At 36.5% G+C, this 24,106-nt stretch overlaps 1 protein-coding gene across 5 annotated transcripts in view; it reads right to left on the bottom strand.

Annotated features, from left to right (window-relative positions):
* The window catches only part of ccser1 (coiled-coil serine-rich protein 1), a 65,121-nt gene extending 41,920 nt beyond the window's left edge, over positions 1 to 23,201 (bottom strand). For 3 of the 5 annotated variants that reach the window (XM_043247028.1, XM_043247031.1, XM_043247032.1), the window contains exons 1-6: positions 23,006 to 23,201; positions 20,097 to 21,251; positions 16,528 to 16,712; positions 9,721 to 9,811; positions 9,120 to 9,188; positions 8,879 to 8,993 (exon numbers count right to left, since the gene is read on the bottom strand). In XM_043247028.1, coding sequence (XP_043102963.1) covers positions 8,879 to 8,993; positions 9,120 to 9,188; positions 9,721 to 9,811; positions 16,528 to 16,712; positions 20,097 to 21,225 — 1,589 coding nt within the window. In that variant the 5' untranslated portion in view covers positions 21,226 to 21,251; positions 23,006 to 23,201. Of the gene's footprint in view, positions 1 to 8,878; positions 8,994 to 9,119; positions 9,189 to 9,720; positions 9,812 to 16,527; positions 16,713 to 20,096; positions 21,252 to 21,382; positions 21,451 to 23,005 lie in introns of all 5 variants that reach the window. The other 2 variants (XM_043247029.1, XM_043247030.1) reach the window with 2 other exon arrangements.
* Between the last annotated feature and the right edge of the window lie 905 nt (positions 23,202 to 24,106).

The following is a 24,106-nucleotide window of genomic DNA, read 5'->3' as shown; positions in this document are numbered from 1 at the left end:
TGTTATTAATCAGGACTTGGGATGCACTTTGCTCCGAGATGCACCTAAAAGCTGCTGACCTCAGGGTGTTTTCATTATGCTTCAGTTGCAGCTTTGTCTCTACATTTACAGTAACAGTAACACCTACATATTTCACTGCAATCATCCAGTCACTGCATCACCCCACTACACAATATCCATTATCTCCTCAGTTCCAGCCATAATCTGATTATGCCAATGCAAACACCGTCACCAAATCTGATATTTTATGCATGTGACCTCTGCTTAGCAGGTTGACGACCCCCCTCCGAGTGAGCTCTCATTTAGAAGCTGTATGTTATTTAAAGTAGTTGAGGGGCAGAGCACTGGAGTTCTGTACTGGCATCTGTCAGATGTAAAAGACTCCCTCAGGTGTGTCTTGTTCTGTGTTACACCTATTTGCACCGTTTTCTCATCAGGCCATTAGCATTCTCATTAGCATTAGGCAAGCCTGGCCCTTTGTTCTTTTAATCACATTTTAACTTTGCACTAGAGGAGCAAAGTCCCACCTATGTTCACATTTGCAACGACATGTGTTTGGAAAGCAGCAATCTGAATGCTTGGCTTCCAGAAGCAGCGTTCAGATCAGAGAAATGCTCATAGTCCTTGCAAGTATAGCAATTATTGTAAGGGGAGAGATCCAAAAACTTGTGCCCTTTTTCTGTTGGCAAACAAGATACAGAAATGGACTGCTGTAAACATTGAGAGAGTCCACAAGATGCAGTCATCTTTGATTGTGAGCATGAGAGAGAGAGAGATGGGAAAAAAACTGAGCGAAAAGTGGTATTAAATGAATTTAAATGATCTTCCCTATACCAGCCAGAGACAAATTTTCACACGAGGTGTGGGCGGTATGACCAAAATCTTTTATCACAATGTGAGTAATTTTTTATCATGGTAACAGTAACATTCACAATATAGTTATTTTTACTAGAAAACCCCCAAAATTCTCATACACTACCTTAGCATTTTTGGGTAAGAATTTTTTTTTATGTTTTTGAAAGTCTTGCACCAAGACTCTATTTCCTAGATTTAAAAAAATACAATAAAAATACTGTCAAATATTAATACAACTTAAAATGTTTTTTTATTTATTTTACATATTATGTAAATGTATGGAAAACTATTATTATTATTAATTTGAAAAGAACAAAATTTACATTTATTTACATATTTTCTAGTCACTTCTTTCCTTTTACACATCCATGTTTAAATTTAATTAATAAAATAAAAAATAATAACATTGTGGTCTCTATATTGGCATTAACCCTTAAGAAAACCACATTGTTTGACTGCTAACATTCACAGACCACTCATTTCTTCATGCCATTGGCCATTTTGTTTATCCAAGCAAACATTTTGACAAACACAACGGCCTGCAACAAATTGGTCAAGTCCTATGAATACAAGGATTTCTGGCAGCAATACTAGAAGTCAACAGTTTTCACACTGCCATCAACCATCTCCCTCAAACTCAAATTTGAGCTTTGACTCATTTTCATTACGACGACTAGCTTCGGGCTGGGATCAGCAACCTCGACGATGACATCATCTCTGTTTGTTTGTTTATTCTGAACTTTTCAACCCCAAACATCTGAAAAGCTTAAACGTGTTGATTCTGCTCATTACGTGACGTCCCTCGTGGCTTAATTGTGGTTTATTTATTTCTAGCAGGGAATTAAGCGATGATGTCAGAACGGACGCGGTACTGGTTGCAGGCGGTTTGTTGACATTAAAGCAATGTTTCTGGTTGATCAAATATTTATGCCTTTTGAAGAGTCATTTGTTGAAAGTCTTACATGAATGAGCTTCATTTAAAATTGACAATTTCAATGGCAATTTAAAGTAAAATCGTTGTTTCTCCCCTCAAAAATATTAACAGTTCAAGTTTTAAGAAATATTGTTTTCTAGAAGGTAATTATTCTTATTGTAGAGGAGAATTACTATACAGTCAAAAAGGGTCTCAAAAAAACGCTTCTGCCATTTATGACTAAAAACCACTTTGTTTCAACATTTCATGGTTGGTGGATGCACATCAGGCGAAGAGGCGGCCGCTTCACAAAGACTGTGTGTCCAATCAGTGATGTCACAAGCTTCCTTGCTACGTGTGACAACAATGGATTCTGCTGCTGTGACTCAGCCAGACGCCCAGGAGACTTTCCCCGAGCCAGATCGCACTCGCAAACACACACACACACACACACACACACACAGACTGTGGAGAAATCAACATGACGCCACAACTGAGAGTGCGATCAAAGGTTAGGAATAATCACACACCCAGCTCCACGCTTCAGAAAAAAAACCCACATCTGAGTGGATCTCAGTAATTAGTTATGCTCAAACTAAAAGTCTAGCACTCCTTTAGTTACACCGAGTTTCCTTGAAAGTCCCCTCTCGCTCTCTTTCTTTGAATCACCTTGACAGACTTAGGTAAGGAGAAGGGGGAAAGTAGCACAAGGCCAGACATGCTGCCTTCTGTTGTGGAGGACCACAGCTTGCGGAGAGCTGAGGAGTCTGCCCCCTGCTGAAGCAAACCTGCTCCTGAAGGACATGAGCAAAAGAGAGGGGGGAGAGAGAGAGAGAGAGAGAGAGAGAGAGAGAGAGAGAGAGAGAGAGAGAGAACCCAGCGGGTCGTGAGCTTTGCGTCTCAGCATTTCACTGTGTTCTCTGTCTCTGGGCTAAAGGTGCACTCAGTAAGTTATTGTTTACATTTTGCAGGCTCTTCATCTTTGGCGCACTTTTATGTTTATGCATTATAAAACACTTTGAGCTCAGTAAGACTTCTACATAATATTATTATTTACTGGCATCATTAAATGAAATATTAGTTGTATATTTATATTCTTATTTTATTAGTTGCTATTACATTTTAATATAATAATTAATAATGACAATAATCATGATAGATAATCATTTATTCATTATTTATTCATACATTTATAAAGGTTTTCCAGAGCTCCATAGATTGTGCTTTCAAAGTAGCATGAAATATTTTTATATAATAATAATAATAATAATAATAATAATAATAATAATATTTAGTAATAATAAAAGTTGATGATTTTTAGTTTTACAATTATTAAGTATAATTAAATTTTTGATATATTTAACAAAAATATATTTATATATAAATCGTATATAAATCATTATATACAAATCAATTTAAATCATGATATAAATTGTAATAGTGAAAGCAGAAATGTATGAATAAAAAGCTGTTTAGTTGTGTACAATTAGGATGTTCTCTAATTACAGTTCCCTCAGGGATTGCTAATGGGTTACAAATCTTTTTTAATTTAAAGTTAAATATCTGTGATATACAGTATGTAACTTGAAGAGATGTTCACGTTTATTTCTACAACATCAATTACGCATTTATAAATGGTTGTTTATAGGATTACTGAAACAAACTTACAATCCTTATTTACTTAAAATAGCTATTCTAACTCATAATTCTAAGTCAGATCAACATCATGTCAGTCCAGCTCTATAGCAAACATGCCTGTTTATGGAAGTCACCAGGAAGGGTCTACTTGTCTTACTAAAGTCTTAAAGCCACATTGCAAAAAAAAAAAAAAAAAAAAAAAAAAAAAGTTATTCATTTCTTTACGTGAAACTTTTAATGAGGAAAAAAATGACTGAGTGCACCTCTAAAGAAAAGACGCACAAAATACGATTTAGAGAAATCATACAAGGAAACTGAATGGGTCTTATGAACAATTAGATTTTTTTTTCCTCCTACACGACCTTGCTGATGGTATAACTAAATCGGATCAAACCGCAATAAAGACTTGGTCATTTTGTTCCTCACAAAATGAAAAAAAAAAAAAAAACATTGAGAATTTCAATTCCTTTTATTTAAACTGTGACTCTCTCGCTGTATAAGAGAAAACCAATCATATACCTTTACACCGTCTACGGAAGCACTACTGAGCTCTTTTTTTTGTCTCTTCCTATAGCTTCATCTTTCTGCCTCCCTTCACAGAGCAAAACACTTCCTTCTGCCTCTCTTCAGAGCTGTAAAATGGGCTAGCGCTACGTCGCTGAGCGAGAAAAACATAACACGAGCTGCTGTGCATCAGTCTCGCTGACGGCTGATGCGTTTTCCACACCAACAGCCCTGATTTCGCCTTGGGATAATATATCTTGTCACTTAGTCAGGGTGTAGGATTATAGCCCATCAAACAGTGCATCCTCAACTCTAGCAGAGCTGACTCACAGCAGAAAACAGGCCTCCCAGCCACTGTCCATTAAAGACATCTATACTAGCTGACACCTCCCCACTATAACGACACTATACCGCAATCCCATGCATCTTTCAAGCCGCTTCTCTCCCGTCTTCCGAAAGATGAATTTGGCAAACATGAGAAAAAGCCAACTACTTTACTTTTTTGGAGTTTCATTGTTTTCAATGCTGGGTAAATTATTGGATGCTAAGAGCGACAAAAAGGATCGTTCACCCAAAAATGAAAAGTTTGCGATTATTTACTCATCCTCGTGTTGTTCCAAAGCAGTACGCTGCCTTCATGGAACGCATTCTTTTTTCCGTACAACAATAATTCACAGTGATTATGGCAGGCAGAGCTGCAGTAAATAAAAGAAAAAAATCCATGAGTGGTGAGCTATATTCTTCAGAAGCGTTGCGTAAAGTACAGACTGAAATTTAAGTCATCGTTCACGCGTTCAGATTTCGTGTCATTCTTAAATGTGATGCATCCAAATATACTACTTCAAAAAAAAAAAAAAAAAAAAGAAAAAGTTGGGAGTTGGAAAGATTTTATGTTTTTTCAAAAAAAGATATCTACAATGCTGCTGGCATTTTTCTATTGTAAAACAGTTTAAAATGTAATTTACCATTACATTTACTCCAGCCTTTAGCGTCCCATAATCCTTTTTTTTTTTTTATATATATATATATATATATTTCTTACTGCATCTGTATGTGGAATGATATTTGAGAGTTGCAAGGGGGAAAGGAAAGCCGAAAAAAAAAAGCAAAAGAGAAATAAATCTCAGTATATTTCTTTCACAAAGCTATAATACAGCTTCAGAATACTCGAGGTATTGTGTACAGTTCTTATAGATTACTTTTACTGTGTTTTTCTGCCCTTTTGGTTTGATAACACTAAATAAAACTGACACTAAAAGTTAAAGATATTGCTTTTGTTTTTCACAGAAAACTAACAGGATGTTTAAACTGGCACAGGGCAGTAAATAAACAGACGGGTTTTTTTGTGAGCCATCCCTTTGAATGCACTGTTAAAACATACCAATCCACACATAATTCCTAATAAAATAAGCTGGCCCAGCATGAATAGCAATAGTCTGGCCGGCAGTGAAAAAGCCTTCACCTTGTCAATAACAGGGTCAGACAATCACAGCACAAACTGTGAGATCTTTAACATGATGAGAACAGAACAGTCCTGGGGTGCCATAAATTTTTTAAATAAATACAGAACTTCCTCAAACGTAGCAATAACCAAAAAAAGGAGCTTGCAGGGCAACTCGGTAAGAAATCTCATTCAAAACTGTGTCAAAGATATCAAGACAAGGTCATTCAATCACCACCTGCTGACAAGGCGAAAATACGCTTTCTAGAAGCAGCACGTATTTTATGGCGCACTCGCTAGCTCAAATATACTATAAAATGTCATATAACAGTGTAGCTTTGGAGAAGTACTTCTCCTAACCTTTTAGCAATATAAGGTAATATTTGGCACAGCGGTGTTGCATTTAAACACTAAAACAAACTCAGGACTTATTACAAGTAGTTGACATATAGTAGTTTGGGTACGGGCTGTAATCATTTTGATATAAACCCCGCTCTATTTTGGGGCATGCTCTAAAAACTGTACAAATAATTATAAGGTCAGAAAATGTATTCAATTTTCTAGGCTAATTTCCATGCTAATATAATTTGCTCTGTGTCCACATGGGATTCATCCGGCTCTGAAATGACTCTGCCGTCATTACGCATGAGGAAGAAACTGCCAGTCAGAGTAGACTGAGTTCGAGAGAACGTTATCAAATCATACAAACTGTCGGCACAGTCAATGCCCATGTCAATACATCAGAGAAAGTTTGATAGTTTAGGGAACAAGATGCAAAGCAGTGGATGAAGTAGGACTCGCTTCCACCGAGAACACGACTGTATAAATTAGTTTATTCTCACGTCAACATTGCCATGACTGTATTTCTTGGCATGCGTCAAAATGATTCAAATCTGGCTAAAGCTGTGCTTCTGTTTCACATCGTAAAACAACCTCTCATAAGTAGTGGCGCTCTGAAATTAAAATTCTCAGAATAGCACAATGCACATATACCACACTTACGCAGGCTGCAAATCTCTGCAAACAAAAAAATCTTTCCATCAGTATATCATCCATCATTATTTACATGATTTATGGTGACGGATCAAAGATTCTGTTACTAAAATTTTGGTTCTTTTCAAACATTCAGCCAAAAGTTGCAGTTGTACGTTATTATTTATAGCATCATTTTAAAATGTTTCATTTACAATATCTTTGTAATAGCTTTTCCTTGCATACGTGCGTAACATGCGTCATGAACTGAAGTATAGGTGACTTGAATGACATTCTTTTGCGGAACACAAAAGATGATATTTGGTGTATGCGAAAAAAAAAAAAAAAAAGATCAACTTTTTTGTTTCACAAAAGAAAAAAGTCATTAACGTTTGAAACAACGCGAGAGTGAGTAAAGGATGAAAGAATGCTCGTTTGTGGCTGAACCTTCCATCTAAGGAACCAAAAACACAGAAGCACAGAAATATTTGCATAAAAAAGCTGACTTAGAACAAACAGGACTTTAATAACATCTCTGCACTATAGTGCTGACTAATTTTTAAAGATTTGAAATTATTTTGAACAGTTTTTGAAAGAAATCTTCACATGCCCAACAAAGACTGCATTTATTTGATGAAAAAATGCGGTAAAAACGGTAATATTTGTGAAATGTCATTACGGTTTTCTTATGAAATATTCACTTATTCAAAAATTCACTTTCGTTTTTTTGTTTCCATAAAGAACCATTGAGTCAAAGGTTCTTTTTTTATAATTGGATAAAGCTCGTTTCACCACAGAGAACCTTTAAGCCCCGTTCAGGCTGTCAGACCAAATCCAATCGAAGTCTGATCATATTTAGATAGTCTGAACAGCTACGAACTACATAAAATCTGATTTGTGCAAATCCGTTTCTAGCTACATTCGTATGTAAGTTTGGAATCCTCTTCAAATCGCATTACTGGAAATCCGTCTCAGTCTGACCAGATTTAGTGTAGCTTTTCAACGTCCTAACGCCACGTAAAACGTAAACATGTCAGACGCTTTTTTGCAGAAAACATGCTGAACATATTTGCAGAAACATGGCTGTATTGTTGCGAAGTGCAAGTCAAGCTGAAAAACACAATATAAAATACTAGTACGCGTACCCCTTCGAGTTTTGAAAGCATCGGAGACAGAAGCATGAAATAAAGCCTCTGTGTTTATTATTTTTATAACAACACACCACAGCCATGATAGCAATATGTTGTCAACATCTGTACTGTAAACTGTATTGCTGTTATTGTTGTTTTTAGCATAGGCATGACAACGTAACGGCATTACCATAGAAACCAACGCACATTTTGAGAAACAAGAGAGCTGATATGAACATTTACAATATGCTGCGTGGAATCAGATTCCATCCGGATATGCACAAAAACGGATTTGGGCTATCAGTCTGAACGAGGCTTTTGTGAAGCAGAAAGGTTCTTCAATTTGTTAAAGATTCTTTATGGAGCCATTTAGACAAAAAGGTTCTTCGATGGCATCGTGAAGCACCTTTATGTTTAAGAGCGAAGAAATATTTCTTGTTATTATCAATGATGAAAGCAATCGTGCTGCTTTACATTTTGGTGGAACATTTGGTGCATTTATTTAAAATTCTTGCTGAATAAAAATACAAATAAAAAAAAAAAAATTAAATTAAATCTATTTCCAATATGCATGTTCTTGTGGTGCAGGCTGTTACAGAGGAAGTGAAAGCGCCGCCTACTGACCAATGACGGCAAATTTACCAAATGTAAAAATGAACCCATGAGTGGAGCTGCAAACACGCAGTTGTAAATGTAAACAGGTGGATGAACAAGAAGATAATGCATTACAAACATATATATACACACACATATATATATATATATATATATATATATATATATATATATATATATATATATATATATACACACATACATACATATATATATATATATATATATATATATATATATATATATATATATATATATATATATATAAAAATGAAGATTACATTAGGTTACATTTATCTTATTTAATGTAATAACTGATTAATAATAACTGTTCTAATTAATATTGATAACTGATACAAAAAATATTTTCTGTTTTGCGAAAACATGTAAGTCATGCTTTTTATAGTCAATTTGCAGTTTAATATGTTAATAGTCATTGCCCTACAATGCTCATGATTTTTTACTTTTGAGCAGGTCTTAAACGTGTCTTAAGTCTTACATTTGCGTTTAAAAATCTTTAAAAATACTTTTTACTAAAAAAAAATATTAAAAAGAACCTTATAATTAAGGGTTTTCTTATCTTAAGGGTTTTCATGCAACCAGGTCTAGAGCTACAAGTCAGACTGGACCAGCGGAAGAAAAAAAATCTTATAGTTGAGCACTGAAACCAGTTCATGGTCATGAAACAACTGGATGATCATTTTGTGGTTTGTGACCAAATAGACAGCATTAAAATGGTCATGTAACATTCTCCCCCCGTCGAACCATTCATGTTCACAGTGCAGTAAACCTGCAGTCAGGAAAAGATACCTGAGGGGGGGCTCCTTGGGATCTCGTCCAGGGGTCCGTTCGGTGGAGGCCTCCAGGGGCGAAGGCAGCAAGTTGAGGCATGATGCAAGGGATTGACTGGAATCCTCCCGTGAGGCTGTAATAGCAAATTAAGAAGAAAAGAAAGCTTCTGGGTGAAAATAAGCTTCAGCTTTATTTCCCTGAAATAAGGGATTTATTTGTATTTTTAAGACATTTTTGTACAACAAACAAAATTTTGTACTTTGTTGGGTCGCCACTTGTCCAATGTGTAATCTGGGTCCTGAAGCAAAACCGGCTGAGAACCACTGATCTAGGGGAAGTTCATGCCAAAATGACTTCATGCATAGGCGCTGCGATATTTACTTCTCTTGCAAAAAAAAACTGCTTTAGTAAATATCAGCAATGACATTCGCAGTGTTTATCTGTCTAGAGGCTTTGCCTGTGGTGCATGTTAACGTGTAGCGTCACATGTGCTGATGTAACTCCTCCCGAAATATCAGAACATTTGGAAAAATTAAGATGACGACATGACTAATTCATAACTGTATGCGTGCATAACTTTATGGTGTAATATTTTACAAGGTATTAAAATCGGAAGACTTGCCCAAGTCTTCTTCAGCTAAAGCTAGGGGGGATAAGGTCTCATCTTTTTTTTTTTTTTTTTTTATCTACGGAAAAAATCATTTCTTCAAGCGTTGCAGCTATTATAAGAATGTGTAATTACTATAACAAGATATTCAGAGATTTAACAGCATGAATATGAATGAGAGATAAACGCCATAATGCATGTTTGAGAGTCTGAAGCAATAGGAGAGAGCAACTGGAGTCTGGCAAAAACATACCATGGTGAGGTCGCTGGTCATCAGAGAGGTCGAGATCCAGCATCAGGTCATCCTCGTCCAACTCAGATGAGCCAAGGTTATTCAAAACATCCTGGAAAAGGAGAAAAACTATCATGCAAGGGTCAAAATAAACTAAATTTGTTATGAAGAGCTCTGCGAGCATGGTCCATTTTACATTGTGTGCCATAATTCACCAACAAATGGTGTTATATAGCTGCACATTATTGAGTTTATGATTTTTTTAAAATGCGGTATATACACACACATACATATACATATACATATACATATATACACACACATATACATATATACACATATATATATACACACACATATTTTTTGCATATGCATACTCAATGTAAAAATGGTAAAATTGTATAAGGCCAATAAGGAAAAGCGTTCTTACTCTTTGATAGCTTGTAATCATACAAGATTAATATTTTTACAGTTATGACATTTTTAGAATTCATTTGAATGTCTCTAATTTGCGGTTAGAAGTGGCTAATGACTTTCTTAAATTAAGCCCAAACCTCCAGCTGCATGTCATGGTCTCTTTGTTAAAGCAAGATGACAAAAGAGAATTTAATTTGATTTAAAGATGCCTCCACAGCAACCTTTCCACACATCTGACTAAACAGCGCAAAAAAATAAATAAATAAATGCTAAATAAAAATTCCACTGTGCACTTAAGATGCAGATTATTGCTCAAACCAAAATGGTCTTCTTGGGTGATTATTTTCAAAGTGTCACACTGCCATCTAGTGCTCAGCATGAAAAAAAAAAAAAAAAAACACCTTGGGTTTGAAAGCCAAGTAGTAAGAAAAATAACATTAAAACAGGGTTGTTTATTCCAACACACAAGTTGGGCTCAGCTAAGCTCTATATGAAGTATTTTAAGCTAATCATATTTAAAAGTGCATGTAAAAGACAAAAAGGCAAAAGAGCAGCTATTATGTCCTATTAAAGTGGAGAAGCGCAGCTCTGTGGCTAATTAAGCAGGACAGAGCAAAGTGCTATAGTGCATCAGAACAGAAAAGTGCCTTAACTTTGACTTTGTTAGAAATTAAAGGGTCGCTGGGCACCTAATTAAGACTCTCAGGATACGAAACGGCCTGGCCTTTACCTCTGTGAAATATTGCGATGCCAAATGACAAAGTGAACATAATGCATCACTACTGTTATAATCTCTGTAAGAACGTAATATTGATGAAGTGTACGGCCTTATTCAGTGACCTGTCAGACAGCTTATTTAGATATATTAAAGAAGAACAGTGTCATGGTTCATAAACGTCCTTGTGTACATAAACGGCCGAACACAGGTTGCTTATGCGCATATGCATGCAAACTGTCTCTATCAGCAAGGTCACTAATCACAGATATCGACAACATAAGCACAAAGGACAAAAACTTCCAGTGCTCGATAAAAATGTCTGTGTAAAAGAAGAAAAGAAAAAAAAAAAAAAAAAAAAAAAAAAAGGTGATGAAAAGATAGCCTTTTTTTCCCCTCAAGCGTTTATTTCTGAGGGATTGAGAAGGTGACAGAGAGCTGACATTTGGTGTGACTCACTCTCCATCTCCCGATGTTCAGATTGATTTTTCTGATCTTTTCATGTCAGTGTCAGGAGGCAACATGCTTTACTTATTAACGAAATATCCTGCGGCCCTTGACAAAAAGGCCAAAACAATTCAATGGCAATGTAAACAGCTTTCCCTCCCTTCGCATTACAAAAATCACTTTAAAAAAAAAAATCCTCTGAGAAAATAAACACTAAAACACTATTTGAAGAGGCAATCTTACAGGTTTCACATTAGCAGGTTATACAAGGATACTCTCAGATGCATTCAGAACCAGAAATCTGTGCTGCTACCAGAAATTCTTATGAGCAGTCAGAAAACATTTGCACAAATATATCCCAGGGATTAGAAAATGACCCCATCTGAACTCGGGCACCAGCACTTAAGATTGCAAGATGTGTTAAGAACACGTGTTTCTTGGTGCAGTAGTGAGATAATTGTATGGAAATATGTAAAAAAAAAAAAAAAAAAGGATTCAAACTGTCATGGTACTGTCATGAATGCATGTCGAAGGCTGACCCTGAAGAGAAGAAATTGTTAAAGTCATTATTTTTGTTTTCTTTAAACACAAGAAGTATTTTCATAAAATTAATTTTAACAACTGATGTCAAATGGACAATTTTAATGATGCCCTTACAGTCTTTATGGGTCTTAAACGAGATCAGAAAGTTCTTGCATTTCATCAAAAAAGACGAAAATCTTGCAGGTTTGGAACGACATTAATCAATCTTTTCTTTTCTTTTTTGAGTGAACTAACCCTCTTAGTAGTGATTATTTTTAGTTGGTGCGGATCACGGGGGTTGTGTCAATAACATTGCAGACCTCAATTAAACAAATATTATCGAATTTCAAGTCCAGGCCACTATGTATTGAGCAAAATAAGGCCCGATTCAATAAGGCAGCTTTCTTATAAGTGAAACCCTTCGGGCACATTCAGCTAACCAGCACTGGCTGCTGCCAAATATTTCAGTCATCAGGAAGACCAGTCTGCTGCTCTTCAATATAAAGGTTGATTGCAAGCTTAAAAAATAATTAGGCTGTATCAAACGAGAACCATCTTGATGCAAATGAAGCTGCAAAAGGCAAAGCCAAATTACCGAACAACACTTATGCGATTTACAAGAGCGTTGGCCAAAGATTACAGAAAAGGGAAACTACTACAGTTCCTCAAATGTTAATGTTTGAAGAACACAGAGAGCAGAAACTGGCATGCTTCCCTTGAGAGCAGCGAGCATAACCACAATTTCTCACTGTGACAATGGAAGACTTCCCTTTTCCTGCCCGTCTTTGTGTTTGCATAAAAAAAAAATATGTGAGTCAGCGCTGTAAAAAGTATGTTAATGAGCATTTACATTCTTCTGTGATTACAGAATCAGCTTCAAAAATTCTACAAAAAAAGACTTTAAAACAGAATCCGCACAAAAAAAAAAAAAAAAAAACATTTTATAAGCGCTGTAAAGACGAGTAGGTAGCAAGTGGCTTTTAAAACAGAAAAAAAAAAAATCCAGAAAAAAATAAATAAACTACCATCACTGTTATTCATGCTTAGGTTCGTTTTAAAAATGACTCACGCTTCAGTGAGCGAGTCGGTTATTAGACCAATTCATACAAACAACTTGTGAGTTTGGGACATGTTTGAGACTGATTCATTAAGAGCCGACTCATTCATTCGCAAATCGGACATTACAGATAACAATGTTCATTGTTGCGTGCAGCTTGCACAACGCTAAAATGCTGCCCTTTCTCTGAACTTGACGGCACGGCGGAAGAGGATTTTCCATCAACAAATCCGTTTCGCCCGTCAATTAAAACAAAGGATCGCATATCCATTTATATTTATCTGGCCCAGCTTCGATAATGCAAGAATCTGGATCCTCAAAGTCACCCAAAACATACAACACGTTTCCAAGATTTCTGTTGACAAACCTGATCAGACACGCTGCCTTCAGGATGTAGCCTCATCCAAGAACAACTGCCAAGCAGGATAATGTAAATGGAAAGGCCAGGTCAGCCCAGCCAGAGTAAAGGTAACCCTCACCCACAAATTTTGCACGGCACATGACTTGATGACAAATTAGCAGTGGCACTTTAGCAAGCATTAAAGAACAATAACACAGGATGTGACGTTTTCCTCCGCTACGCTGGAAAACAAGAGCAATTACTTTGGCCTCAAGCTGTGCAGGTGCAGGCTACATTATTCAGAAACAAAACAAAGCCTTTATAACTTTGTAGGAACTAGCCAAAAGTATCAGCCATTGTTTTACCATACTAATTAAAAGAATGTTTTCCTGTAAGGGTTATGTCTAAAATCGCAGTTAACCTTAATTCTTTATCTATCCGTGACTGGCACCAGCTAAAAATAGTCACCACTAACTTTTTTTTTTAAACCATGTAAAAGTTTGAGGATAGTAAGGGTTTTTTTTTTCTCTAAGAAATGTTATTTTACCAAGTTGTTCAACAAGAACGCGTTAAATTATACATTAGTGAAATTGTTACAAATTATTATTTAAATAAATGCTTTTCTTTTGGACTTTCTGTTCATCGAATAATCCTGTATTATGGTTTACAAAAAAATATTAAGCAGCACAACTGTTTTAAACATATTAGGAACATTTCTTTATCACCAAATTAATAATATTAGAATGAATACTGAAAGATCATGCAATGTCTGGAGTAATGGCTATTGAATAGATAGCTCTGCTATCACAGGAGCAATATATTTTATCTATTTTATTATTGTACGTGTAATATTATATTGCATAATATTGCTGTATACGTGTTTTTCAAAGAAAGGGTGTCGCATCAAAACGGCCTAACATTTGAGCAATAGTGTACGTTTATTAGTAGTTCACAGTAGTTTTCAAATCAGTGTAGATTTTCAGGAAGCAAGCTACTGGTTAATGGGGATGGGTTAGTATTGTTCACTTGACTATCGTGTTACACATCTAATAACTGCTTACGAGGTTGACTAGTTAACATTTTCAGCACTGGTGCATTTAAATAGAGACACAATTTTTGTAATATTTGAGTTTAAGCATGCTGAAAGTTTGCTGAAATAAAGTCCCTTTTAAAAGGAAAGTCTGTTCTCTCAGCAGTGACATTTGCAATCTCTCCAGGAAGCTATTTTGGACATCCAAAACCAAATCGCATCTACTAGAATGGAGGAATAAATGTTTTTTTTATGTTCAAATAACATAAAAAAAAAAGCTTACACTTCAAGCTGGCCCATTCAATGCACACATGCCATCAGTCCTAAGCAGTTTCAGGACAATAACTGTTTATGTTTATGTCTACAGCAAACAGCTGCAATGATGTGATGACCAGCTCTCTTATTTAGAAGGCGGGACTTAATCCATCATAAAAATGCACGTTGCGTTTTCTCCCATAGTAATATGTGTGCACAGTCTTTGTACGTATCTGAAGTCTTTGGTAGTACATATATTTGTTCTCACTGAAAACACCACAACAGGAATTAAAAGAACCGCTTCTGCTCCACCACCTTGAACAAACTTCAACACAATCACTGTTGGACTTCAAATGGCCTGCTGTGAACAGAGCTCCCGTTATTACCCATAATCCACAGATTTATTGTGAGGTCTCCTGAAAAAGATTGAAGGACAATAGGTTTCCGGAGTCTGCTTTAAATACAAAGATGGTGGCATTAATAAATACTTGCTGCACAAAAAGGCAGTTTGATGTTGTGAACTAGATATTTCACAATCCCGGGATTTCTAATGAAGCTGAACTTGTGAATGAGGACTGAGAATCCATGAGAGCCACTGATTAGGTTACAATCAAGCATCACAAAAGTCGTTCAGGACAGTCTGCTCTAGGTAGATTCACAGCAGTGCCACACTTTCCAATTTTGTAATTATTGATTTAACTGCACTCCACAGCATATTCAATGACTTTTGAAATGTTCTTATAGTTTTCACCTGCTTTGGGCTTTTCAATTATATTTCAGAGTTGATTCGATAATCCTTTTTTCTTCAGGACTACGTTCTGCCACAATACCGACTCACCAGAATCTGGACCTTTCAAGTAATGCTGTATTTATACTATAATCAGCTGAAACCTTTTGAATTGACACTGCAGCTTTCTATTTAATTGCACAACTGACTTTCTTTGTTCTGTGGAACATGAAAGCATATTTGAAAAAAATATATAATATATATATTTTCTATTAAAGAGAACTTGGCTTCATTGCTGTACATATACAGTGTACATGCATTTAACAGTATAAATAAAATGTATTACAATAGCCATACAATAGTTATTTGAGTCAATAGCTTTTGTGTCTTCTTAAAGCTTGAAAGCTTCAGGCCTCTTTCACTGTAATTGCATTAAAACAAGCAACCAGTACATGACTGTTTGTGTCACTGTTGTAGTTATAATTTATAATTTAGACACTATCACAGTTTTTATTCATACTTTAATTTTTATATTGATGTGTGACAAAAACAGTCATAAGTAGCGTGGATATATTTTTATGCCAAAACCATTAGGAATATTAAGTAAAGATTATGTTCCATGAAGATATTTTGTTAATTCTGTACCATAAAAACCAACATTTCATAATTGCTTAGAACTTCCTTTGAACAAATTTAAAGGCAATTTTCAAATAGACTATCTTAATATCTTTCTATCCTAACAAATCATACAATCAATGGAAAGCTTATTTATTTAGCTTTCAGATGAAGTCTGATTCAGATGAAATTTCAGTTTCAAAGAATTAACCGTTATGTGTTCCAGGGTGACTTTTTTTTCTCTATCATAACTCAGGCTTGTGTTCCACAGAAATAAATATTCCTACAGGTTTAGAGTGCCAAATAATGACTGAAATGTCAACCATCCCTTTAAAAATGTAATTTTGCAAAACAACATTTGGGTTTAATAAAATAATAATAACAACAACAACAACAACAACAACAACAACAACAACAGGCACTCTACATATACAGGCGCTGGAATCTTCTACAGAGGGAAAATGACCCATGTATACTGGCCCTGCTGACCTGCTGTGTAAAATGGTGTGAGAGGATTTGTCTGTTTAATTAAGCATCACGATTATAATCGCTGGGTGGGAATTTAATCCCTCTGAAAGACACACTGAGAGCCTACATCAATGGTTTTACAAGACAGTCACGCATTTAAATCAAAATAGAGCAGTTCATCTATTAATGATTTTTGAAAATGTGAGCTTGAGCAGTAGAATGGTATTATACTTACAAGGCTGCCCAGTTTGGAAGATGAGGAACTGGTTCTCTGCTTAGATAAAGTGTTGCCCTCCATGCAGTGAGGATCCCTGAGATTGAGGTGAAGTCTGGGTCCCCCTGCACCCTCAGAGGCTGACCGCAGACGTCTCTCCATGCGCATGACCTCATGGTATGGGCTCACGCTGCTGCACATGGACACTGTGAAGGATACAAACATAGATTAGAGAACATATCCCTCAAAGCAAAGAGCTCCAAGCCAACAGCTCGGAGTTATTCGGTAGGTTTCTTCATTATTTCAGTATATTCCATTATTTTCTGTCGATTTTTTAGATAAGATTTTTTTTATGCTTTTCATGAAGTCTCCTACGCTCATTAAGACAGCATTTATTTGATCTCAATTACAAAAGCAGTAATAATGTGAAATATACTGATACACTTCAAAAACTAATTTATTTCTGTGATGCTGCAGAAATTATTATAATATGCTTTTTTATTAGCAGTGCTGGACAAAGTAGGACCGCTGTGTGATTTGTGCGTGTATATACAGTCACGTGAAAAAGTTAGGACATCAATATGATTTCCACTTTTTTTTTTTTTTTTTGCTTTGTTTAGTTTTTTTGTATCAGGAGATGATAAAAAAAATTATCTGGAGCAAATTAGAAATAAAGCCTCAGGTGAACAATATCACATGATATATCACAAAAATGAAGCCATGACGGAACAGCAAATTTAGGACACCCTATTATTCAGTTGCCTGTAGCTTCACTTTTGCAGGAATAACATGAAGTAATCATACTTCATCAGTCTCACACATTGTTCTTTTGGGATTTTGGCCTGCTCTTCTTTACAACGTTACTCCAGTTAATTGTTTTGTGTGGGCATTTATTCACGGTGTCAGGATGATGCCTGAACTTTGACTGGACTGTTGCAAAACCTTGATTCTTTTCTTTTCAAGTTCTTTTACAGATCCGGTGGTGTGCTTGGGATCACTGCCCTGTTGCCTGACTCAATTTTGCCCAAATTTTGGACAGATGGCCTCACCTTTGACTCTAGAAAACTTTAGTTCATGGTTGGCTCAATGACTGCGAGGTGACCAGGTCACTTTTGGTATGAGGCATTTGTGCTGATATGCGCCAAACAACTCCACTTTGGTCTCATCTGTTCAAACGTCATTGTTCTAGGAGACTTTTGGTTTGTTCATATAAACCATGCATAGGTCATTCGCTGCCATGTGATTTGAAGAGATTAAATTGTTAACTGGCAGCAAAAACAGCTTCTGTAAGACCACTGCTGATGCCCTTACTCTTTGACATGACGTTAACAAGCACCTGATGACCTCTAAACCAGGAAACTGCCAAAACTCCTGCTTTCATAAAGTGCTCACTTCTGCTAATGATTAGATAACCAAATGTATTTTACTAGCATTGCTTGACTGCTACATTTCCTCTTAATTCCCACCTTAACAGCAAGGGTGTCTGAACTTTGTCAACAGTAGCAGCATGATCGATCGATAGCTTTGATGACCATAACGAACTTCTTTTAAAAACATAAAATCTTACTTATTCCAAACTGCACTGTATAGCCTATAATATATAAAACATTTTTATATATTCACAAATATAAATACATATTTAACATAGCATCTAAAACAAATACATTTATTAGTAATATTTTTGTAAATATTTTATGTACAAATCAGAATGGTAGTGTACATAAGACACATATTAAAGATATACACAGGTTTGGAGAATACACATGGATGCCTTTGAATTGCACGTCTATGGAAAACAATATTCAAATGCAGTGGAAAAAATAAATATGGAAACCACCTTGTTATCAAGTTTCCTCCCTTTAACTGAATGATTAACATTTCTACACTATCTTGCTCTACATACAGAGAAGGATCTCAGTGGATTTTAAATTAGGCTGTAGGTCAAAAGAATATGTAAAACACATAGAAAAGATATTAAATACACAAAAGAAGTAATGTTAAGCCTAGAGCACAAACGACAACCCACCCACTGAATCGGATTTGCATAAACCAAATTTAGTTTATCTCTTAAACTAGATATTAAAATCTAAACAGCATGGATAACATCCTAACAAAGAGACATTAATTATGTTTTAGTACAGTACTATCATCATAAATGATTTATTCCTAGATCCTACCGACACAAACAGGATCCAAAAGCTATACAGACACCAGAAAGACTGCAGGAAAGGACTAAATATTAACAAGAAAATAAAAACATGCAAAATATGTTGTAAATATGAGCCGGTTTATATCTGGAACACTTGTTTTGGTAAAAACGATCTGCCGCAAAGCGCCAACATGGTGAACGACAGACTCGACTGTGTCCAGACATATTTCTTCCTAAAGATAAGTGGAGTATGACTAAAAACATTTTAAAAAGACCTTAAATGATTAATGATATTAATGAATGACCACAAGCCTATAATTGTAAATGAAACCAGTGAGTGTAGAGTTCACTCTCTCCTGCAACAGGATCCGTAGTAAAGCCAGTATCAGGTCACAACTAGAGGAAATTCAATACAGCAGAGCTGGTTAGCTTCCCATAAAGCTCTAAGCCACAGGCAGACTGGAGTGAAAGCACTTATAAGGTAAAACGATAAATTTACAGAAGGGAAAATCACATGTTAAAAGGATACTACAAACAAAGTGGAGCGCAAAGCATTGTTTCTATAGGGTGGGAGATTTTTTTTTTTTTTTTTTTTTTTTTAATAAAAGTTCCCTGTTTTTGTTTGCGTGTACAAAAATGCTAGTTTAAGCTTTCAGGAGTTGTGAAGATCAGTTTCACCTTCAGTGTAAGGTTGTGTGTAATGTAGAGCTTTTATTACATTAAATGTCATGCTTCGATGCCCTTTTTAAAACCACAAATATGATAATTAACTAAGTGATAGATTAATTCAACTCAAATAATAAATAGTGTGGCATTAATGGCTTCTGATGTGTGACATTCACAGCATTTTGCATTTTAATATACTGACTACTATAAATGACTGTTGCTGCCAAAAAAAAAAAAAAAAAAAAAAAAAAAAAAAAAAAAAAAAAAATCTAGCTATTGTGTCTCTTTGAGGTCCCTTCTCTTATAATAAATAAATTTCAAGTCACATCAACATTTCAGTTATATATTTTATACTGTCATCAATCATGAATTAATTTGCCTGTTGGTTTTATAAAAAACAATTTTCTGGTTATTTAACCAGACCAAAAAAACAAAATGAATACCTGTAGTACCTATACAGTTTTCCACTGTGTTTTCTTTCTCAGCGTAGTTTAAAAGTCACCACCCATGGCTTCAAGTTATATTAAAGCGTCCATGAAAAAAGCCGTTTATTATCTTGGCATAAGCAGAAAGTAATCTAGGAAGCTCTGAGGTCATAGAGCTAGAGATGAAATCTCTGTGAGAGATTAGTGAAACAGGTTTGAAGATACATGATTAAAATGTCACGGAGCAAGCATGTGAATAATTTCCCTCAAAACGTGTTCATCTGAAAAACAGAAACAAAACGGTCTCTATATAAAACAAACAAAACAAGAGCCGAGTTCACTGACATTACCTGTGTGTGGCTTTCTGAGGTGACTTGGCCTGGTCTCCAGTTTGCTCAGGCCTGATGATCTTCCTGCCTGCTGGATGAGCACGGTGTTCCTGGACCGCCTCTCACGGGCATCTGGATTGGAGCTGCTGTCCTCGCTCAGTTCTGGAGCTTGCTCAAGCTCACTGGCCTCCGACCGGTCAGGATTAGTGTTAGGGTTCAGCTCTTGCACTGTTTGCAGCGTTACAGGTTCTGTATGGGCAGTGGTGCTCTCGCACTGTGTGTTGGCTGTGTGGCTGGTATCTGGCAGTAAGTGCTTTTCCGTGCTGGCCTGGGCTGGGGTGAAGGACACCTGCGAGGTAGAAACAGCTTGGCTGAAGTTTTCGGGCGGAGCGGCTGGACTGGGGACTGGCAAAGCGTCCACTTCCGAGACGGAGTCTTCGGTAACATGAACAAAATCGGATGGTGTTATTGCCGTGGTGCGGTCTTCTGAGATCATGGGCGACTGTAGAGAACTCTCAGCAAGTTCTCCAGGCCAAGAACCCGGGGTACCAGTTTTAGGAGGATCTTCCACAGCATCCTGACCTTTACCCTTGTCAGGGACATTAGATGAGTTCTTAGAAAACCGTTGGTGAGCCGATAAGGACTTGGGCAGCAGCTGCTTTTTGTGTTTGGAAGACCTCTTGCTGCTCACATCGTCGAGGAACCCAGAATCATCTCCCTCGTTGGTCCCTGAGCTGATGCAATTAATAAACACGCTGCGATTGGTGGACACTTTCTCGAGGTCTTCCGTCTGAGATCTGGTGATCTTCTTCTTGTGCCCGCCGAATCCGAACGAATGGCGCGTCTTTGTGATGGAACCTTCTCGAAAGGTGGCATCGGAGCCCTGGCTGCGATTGTCCAGGCTGAGCTGGGTCGGGTCGCTGTTTCTTTTGCTGTGGAAGCTGAGGGACGGTGTGCGGAAGAGGCTGCGGCGTTTGCCCGTGCTGCTGGAGCTGGAATTGGTGCTGGAGGGAGAGGAAGTGTGGACGCCATTGCCCACACCACCGGAGGAGGGCGAGGAGGGGAGCGAGTCCTGCCTCTTTCTCACGCTACGTCTAAAGATGGGAAGCCTGGAGACCAGGGTGGAGCGGCGTGTCCCTGATTCGCCCATTTAAATCGAGCACCAGTTCAGACGCTCTGCAAACAGGTAAAAGGACAGAATTCAGAATTACTATTACGGTTTAAACAAAGAGACACAATCAATTTGCGGTCATTTTGTTAAATGTCTCGTATCTAAGAAATTCTGTTGTTTAGAAACAAAAACAAACCTATTTGTTTGAAAAGTTGGCAAGATGCACAGATGCCTTCATTAGTTTACTGTCTTCGTTTAACAGTTCTGAGTGAAAAGAAAAATACAAATGCTATGATAATTTCAAACTATGCTGCTCTATATTCAGTTTGCTACTACATAATATTGATGTCAGATACACTGTATACTGTATGTAAAATGAGCACAAACAGGTCTTTATTGAAGAAAATGATTCCCAGTGAGCACAGGCTTACTAGATTACTGTTGGTTACAGGGTTTCCTTCCTTTGTATTATTGTGAACAATTTCTTTAAGAACACTACATAATTTATTTAAAATACAGCTGTAAAATAAATATAAATATATATATATATATATATATATATATATATATATATATATATATATATATATATATATATATATATATATATATATATATATATATATATATATATATATATATATATATATATATATATATATCCATCCTCTCTCTCATATACATATATACACACATAACTCTCTCTCTAGATTTAACTTTTTGTATTTTAGTTAATCATTGTTTTTTGTATTATTCTTAGTATTTTAGTGGGAAAAGAAAAGAATATTTTCTCAATTTATTTAAAAAAAAGGGCTACAGACAGACCTATTATTTTAAAACACTTGTCTGCCAGAGTGTCCTCTGTAGTGAAATCTGTGGAGAAAAGGTGAAAAAAATACTGTACCAATTTACCCATTAATTGTCTGTTAAAAACTTGGAAGGCTTGTAAAATCCTGGTTTTCAGACCCCAGGTTGTCTACTAGGTGATGCACATTAATGCAAATTCACAGGGCAAAAATCCAGGAGAGGTGCATTACTGTTTGCTGAGCACAATTAATTATAGCACATTAAGCACACCGTGCTGACCTTTTTCCAATACACACTGTACTGAAATCACAGCACATAAGTAAAGGTGATGTGAAGGTGTTCCTTCTGACAAATTTACAAAACATGTACACACCCCATTACATTGTTGTGACAATTGGAGATCCACCCTTGACAGAATTACTTAGCTTGCTTGACATGTTTTATAACGTAAAAGACAAACTAGAGAACACTAAAATATTTTAAAATATGGATCATAACAAAGCCAATGAAATCATCACCAGACCCACTCATGAAACTTTTATGCAAAGTCAAAAATGATGGCACACGAGCTATGAGAAGAAATCATTGCATTCATAATAAGGCATAATTAAATTTGACATAACGAACATTCAGAGGCATTAAACGCCAGCAAAAATAAAAACGGTATAAACTGGCATTACATCTAAGGGGAAACTACAAATCAAAGCAAAAAGGCCCATAGCCTACAATCTCGTGTGATCTGCTTCTGTGAACAGCATTTTTTGGGACTTATAAGAGCGTACATCATATTTGAAATCGTAGCACTGCTATAGAGCCCAAAATTATATCTAGTTATTTCGCTATGCTGTGATACACCGCAATTGCGCAATACAGACTTATTACTGTTACTGTACATCCGCCGTACCATCTGCAGTGATGGACACACGGCGTCAGGAAGCACGGAATAAGCGATAAAGCAGCGACACACACAGCAGCCGCCTGCTGCAAGCCAGCGCCGCGTCCGCAGCGTTACCTTGAGATGAAACCCGTGTTTACAGCCCGCCGAGATCCGCTGCGCTGTCAGTTTGAGCGTGAAGCCGCAATGCCCGTGGCATCACATCCGGCGAGTTTCGCGTCAAAGCGCTATATTTTCAAGTCACAAGCCTGGCTCGCTCGAGCTAAAGCCACCTCAAGTGACGTGGAATGCGCTCGCGCTGCTTCCGCGTTTCCGCGTCTGCGCGTGACGCAAGGTACCTGCGTGAGCGTCATTTAAAGACGGCGCACAGGTGCGGCGGCCCCGGGATTAATAAAAGAAATGAGTGTAATCACACACTTATCTTTATTATTATTGGAATCCCGTGCAATAATGTCAATTTGTAAATAGCCTTTCACAGTCTTGCAGAATGTTGCGAATGCTAAATATAAAAGCAGAAATTCTGTTCTGTTAATAAATCAAATAGCCAATCGATTTGTAAGTGGTAAGCGCTTCCGCTTTTTATTTATTGATTTATTTTTATCCTCTGGTACCATTTAAACTGATTTATCGTTTACGTAAAGCGACTAATTATAATCCGAAACATGTTTATTGCAGGTCTATATTATGAATAAATATTTATTTGGGTGTTGTTTGCATTAATGTGCATTATTTAACGTGCATCGTTTTGTTGCTGGCCGTTTTTTATGTAGGGCTATGATGTTATAAGCCTTTACAATGTATAAAGTTATGGCAGATTAAATGTCGATCGGTTGTTTGGAGGGAATCAAATGGCCATTCTGAACAAACCTTGACTCTAAAGCATTTTTAATTATATCAATAATGTATAATTTATGTTTATGTTTTATAAGCAAGCATTAGACGCCATATGATTAATTTATGCAACCTTTAGCAGCGGCTCATGTTGAGTCTGAACCCAGTTACGTTACTAAATTCCTCCATAGAGCTCCTGCGATTCTTTTGAATTCCACGTGGTGTCGCTGTTGCTACAAAATCGAGCTTCTTCGATCGTCTCATGTTCATAGAAAAAAAAAGCAAGTACCCTATGTTATGTTACGCAATTCACATTGTGTAAAAGCAACTAATCACTGTTTGTTCTGTGTAAGTTAAGCTAGCTGTGTAATATGTGCAATTCACGTG

Source organism: Puntigrus tetrazona, chromosome 8, assembly GCF_018831695.1.
Source record: "Puntigrus tetrazona isolate hp1 chromosome 8, ASM1883169v1, whole genome shotgun sequence".
In the NCBI taxonomy this organism is placed as follows: Eukaryota; Metazoa; Chordata; class Actinopteri; order Cypriniformes; family Cyprinidae; genus Puntigrus; species Puntigrus tetrazona.
This window is presented reverse-complemented; position numbering and strand designations above follow the sequence as displayed.